The sequence below is a fragment of the Puntigrus tetrazona genome, chromosome 14 (assembly GCF_018831695.1).
Source record: "Puntigrus tetrazona isolate hp1 chromosome 14, ASM1883169v1, whole genome shotgun sequence".
Lineage (NCBI taxonomy): Eukaryota > Metazoa > Chordata > Actinopteri > Cypriniformes > Cyprinidae > Puntigrus > Puntigrus tetrazona.
In genome coordinates, this window is record NC_056712.1 from 8,274,333 (window position 1) to 8,279,031 (window position 4,699).

At 52.9% G+C, this 4,699-nt stretch overlaps 1 protein-coding gene across 2 annotated transcripts in view; it reads right to left on the reverse strand.

Annotated features, from left to right (window-relative positions):
- si:ch73-233f7.1 (uncharacterized protein LOC100537710 homolog) overlaps positions 1–4,455 on the reverse strand; it is a 9,346-nt gene extending 4,891 nt beyond the window's left edge. Inside the window, exons 1-2 of one of the 2 annotated variants that reach the window (XM_043258040.1) lie at positions 1,852–4,455; positions 1,645–1,758 (exon numbers count right to left, since the gene is read on the reverse strand). In XM_043258040.1, the coding sequence (XP_043113975.1) occupies positions 1,645–1,758; positions 1,852–4,164 (2,427 nt within the window). In that variant the 5' untranslated portion in view covers positions 4,165–4,455. Of the gene's footprint in view, positions 1–1,644 lie in introns of both variants that reach the window. The other variant, XM_043258039.1, reaches the window with a different exon arrangement.
- Positions 4,456–4,699: the final 244 nt, after the last annotated feature.

The following is a 4,699-nucleotide window of genomic DNA, read 5'->3' on the forward strand; positions in this document are numbered from 1 at the left end:
GTCGTTTTCTTTGGGAGCCTGCGGTGCCTTGAGCAATGACTGTAGTGTCACGGTCTTCTCTTTCATCCTCGGAGATGCGGCGGGGGTGGAGGAGGTGGAGGAGGAGGAGGAGGAGAATGGGGGTGTTATTTATTCCGTGTCAAAGAGAGAGAAAGTATGGATTCCACGCTCTATTAATTCGCTTAGAGACTTTCACGAGGAGAGCGCCATGTAAGCTTATTATTAGAACCGTTCTTCAAAATACCTTCCGTAGATAATTAGAACACCGACATACGATTTTAATCTTCAAAGGAAACCGCAGCGGGCAGGAAATTAATTTCGCAAACGCGTTTAACTGTCCGACGGATTCAATTTAATTTAATTTCTCGTTTTATTTTAGAAACTCCCGTGCGTTTGCGTTTTCCGCTGCGGCTCTGGCGAATTTACACGGAATTTTTTCCAGCCTTAATGTGATCCCAGAAGAAATCTTCTGAGTAGCTCTGACTGCGCGGAAGAGCTGTACATCTGTTTGAGGTTTAGTGTACCCTTAAGGGCAGGATTTGTCCTAAATGCGTTGGCCGGCGAAGAAAGTCAGGGGTGTGAAAGGGGCCTTCGTGAATGTTCTATAGGAGACCTGAAGGCCGCAGATTCTATGGACGTTACGGTGGACGAGTTTATTCTTCGCCGGCTGTAAGAAGCGCACTGACCCAAGGCAAGGTCACATCTGGCTCTCCAACAGGTCACCCTGACAATTGAATGATAACCGAAGCGAGCACGTTAACATTTTACAGCCTGATGTTTCCACCTAGTGGATATTAACAGAACACACACACACACACACACACACACACACACACACACACACACACACACACACACACACACACACACACACACACAGTTCCTCCCTCGCTCTCGTTGAGGGCAAAGTGGCAGAATCTACAGGCGCGACACGTCTCCATCGGCTCCTGTTCGCTCCCTAATGCTTTCATTTCCCCAGCCCCATTACGGAAGAAACCAGTCCGCGTCCGTGTGCCATTGTGTACTGGATAATTAGCTAGTGTGTGTGTGCGCGCGCCCTTGATGTACAGTTGACAAAGAATGTCTGCGCCTAAAAGCCACGGCAGAGGACCGAAAAGCGTCTCCTGTTGAAGGTTAGAGACAGGCCGCTTTAGTATTTTAAGCTCTCCACATTAACAACGGAGAAGCACGAAACATTTAATGCTTTGTTTTGCAACATTTTAGATTAATTAGATTAATATATATATATATAGAGAGAGAGAGAGAGAGAGAGAGAGAGAGAGAGAGAGAGAGAGAGAGAGAGAGAGAGAGCGCGCATAAACAAAAGAACTGGAGACAGCGCTAAAAGACACTCGTTGTCCTCGGTTTCTCTGCCGTCTAGAGACTCCAGTTCGCTCTCAATCAAGGTCATTGATTGACTTAGAGGTATTAAATATTTATTTCCAGATAATTACCGCCCCGCAGTTTTTTCCCCGTGCGCATTTATAGATAATCGATAGCCAATTCATCTCGCTCGCCGGCGTATTTCACACTTACGCGCGCAAGCGACACCCTTCACCAAAGTAACTCAAAAATAAAGATCACCCGACAAACTCAACGAGCGAGTCGGTGTTTCGGAGAGAGGGGGCGAACGCGGGTTTTTACCTCGTTCGGTGTAGTCGCTCCGTTGTTCACGGACGAGCAGCGGCTCTGTGAGCTCAGCGCCAGGTTATCCGCGCCTCTCGCCGCGTTGTTTCTCGGTGTGCCGGGACTGCAAGGCTTGAGAAACATAAAGTCGCTCTTTGCAGATTCGGGCGTCAAACACACTTTGTAGCAGTACGCTTGAGAGAGATTTCCGGGGTTGCTGTTTACCTCCACGCAGTTCGTGGGCACTTTGGCGCCGGTGGAGATCTGCAGGTTGAGATTGGACTTTTTGAACACCTCGGCGGGCGGCTCCGGTTCAAAGCTGCAGCAAGCGGCGCCGAGCGAGGAGATCGCGTAACCGCCGAGGGAGTCGCGGTCTTTGTAGCACTTCACGGCCGCCAGGACGATGATGGCCACGAGGAAGATGAGCGAGACGGTGCTCAGTGACACGATTAAATAGAGCGCGAGGTTAGACGGCGGCTGGGGGCTGAGCGAGAGGTCGCCGAAGTCGGAGAGCGACTCCGGCACGGAGTCCACTACAGACAGAATGATGGACACGGTGGCCGAGAGCGGCGGCTGCCCGTTGTCCTTGACAAGTATGACGAGTCTTTGCCTGATGGCATCTTTGTCTACGAAGCGACGAATCGTCCTGATCTCTCCGGTGTATAGAGCCACGCTGAACAGCCCGGGATCCGTCGCCTGCAGCATCTGATACGACAGGCGAGAGTTTTGCCCCGCGTCCGCGTCGAGCGCCGTGATCTTGGCCACGAGGTACCCAGCGTCCACCGACCTGGGCACCATTTCAGTAGCAACAGAGCCGTTTCTGGGCAGCGGGGACAGGATGACCGGCGCGTTGTCGTTCTGATCCAAAACGAACACGTTGACGGTCACGTTGCTGCTGAGCGGCGGGAACCCGGCGTCCTGCGCCTGGACGCGGATCTGAAAGTTCCGAAGCTGCTCGTAATCGAAAGAGCGAAGGGCGTAGATGTTGCCGTTATCGGAATTGATGGAGACGTAAGTGGACACTGGCATGCCCTGGATCTGACCGTCAAGGATGGAGTAGGACAAATATGCGTTCTGATTAGAGTCCGGATCGAATGCGGTCACCGAGCAAATGGAAGCGCCGGGGGCGTTATTCTCGGTCACATATACGGTGTACGAGGGCTGAATGAAGCGCGGCGGGTTGTCGTTAATGTCAGACACTTGAACCAGAATCGTCTTTCTGGTGGACAGCGCGGGCGAGCCCAGATCTCGCGCCGTGAGGGAGATGTTGTACTCCGAGACAGACTCCCTGTCGAGAAACTCGCTGGTCACGAGTGTGTAATAGTTTTTAAAAGAGGAGTGCAGCTGAAACGGCACGTTCCCGGGGATCTGGCAATCCACCGCTCCGTTCTCTCCGGAGTCGCGGTCCATAACGCTGATCACGGCTATGACCGTGCCCGGAGGCGCGTCCTCCTGAACAGGTGTTGACACGGAGGTTAATATTACCTCGGGCGCGTTGTCGTTCACGTCCAGAATATCGACCAGCACTTTGCAATGCACGGCCACGGCCGAGGGACCCTTGTCTTTCGCCTGCACATAAAGCTCGTACACGCTGGCCCTCTCGTAGTCCACGATTCCCTTCACCCTTATCTCGCCCGAGTGAGAATCCACGCTGAACAGCTCGCGCACCTTCAACGGTGCGTGCCCGCTGAACGAATAGGTGATCTCGCCGTTCGCGCCTTCGTCCAGGTCCGTGGCGTTGAGTTTGAGCACGAGCGTGCCTCTGGGCGCGTTCTCCACCAAGCTGACCCGGTATACGTTGCGGTCGAACACGGGGACGTTGTCGTTCGCGTCCAGCACGGTTACCGTGATCTGCGCCGTGCCCGAGCGCAACGGGGAGCCGCCGTCCACGGCCGTGAGCACCATCTCGTGCGTCTTCTGCTGCTCTCGGTCTAACGGCGACTGCAGAACGAGTTCTGCAAACTTGCTGCCGTCGTTGCGCGTCTGGATGTCCAGCACGAAGTGTTGGTTGGCGCTCAGCAAGTACGAGCGGAGAGAGTTCGAGCCCACGTCCAGGTCCTGCGCGCTCTCCAGCGGGAAGCGCGAGCTCGGCGCGGCAGACTCCGTGATCTCCAGATTAAACTCGCTCCACGGGAAACTGGGAGCGTTGTCATTAACGTCCAAGATCTCTACTTCTACCCGGTACAGCTCCAAAGGGTTCTCGATGACCACCTGCAAGTGCAAGAAACAAACGGGACTTTGTTCACACAGCTCCTCGCGGTCGATCTTCTCGTTCACGAACAAAATTCCGTTCTCCAGATTCACTTCCAGATATTGTTTTCTAGCCCCGGACACGATCCGGAATCTCCGCGAGGACAATTTGGCCACGTCCAAGCCCAAATCTTCCGCGATATTTCCAACGAAAGCCCCGTGTTCCAACTCCTCGGGAACTGAATAACGAATCTGCGCCAAAACCCTGTCCAGTGCGCACGCACACAGGAGCAGACACACAACCTGCCCTGTCAACGTCCATCGCCTCCTCGGAAGCCTCCGATCCATCTTTCTAAAAAGCTGATTTTTCTTTTTCAGCCGCTTTCACATAGACTCATATTCAGCTGCGAAAGATTCAAACAGTTTTTGGAAAACAGTTTAGGTACACAGCGCGCACTTGCATTGTTATCCAACGTGGAATAAAAATACATATATAAAAAAATGCATGTGTCGATGTACAACAGAGACTGAAATTCGTAACAAACTTGGAGTCTCTCTTGGGTTGTGCGCTTTGCGCGCCGCGCAGGCGGTGTGTGAGCGGGAGAGCCGAGCGCTTTGATTTTCCAGTGTGTTAGACGCTTTAAGGAGTGTGTGAGACGAGAGAGGGGATGTGTGTGTGTGTGTGTGTGTGTGTGTGTGTGTGGGTGGGAAGGAATCGTATTGGCGGACGGCGACATGAGAGCACGGAGCATAATCGCTGTACCGACACGTTTAACTCGCGAGATACCGGGAGCGCGTAATCACCCTGAAACAAACGAGACGGTTAATAAACGAATTAATGCCTCATTTATCATAAAGCAATGTAGCGTCCTTTTTCAGAGAA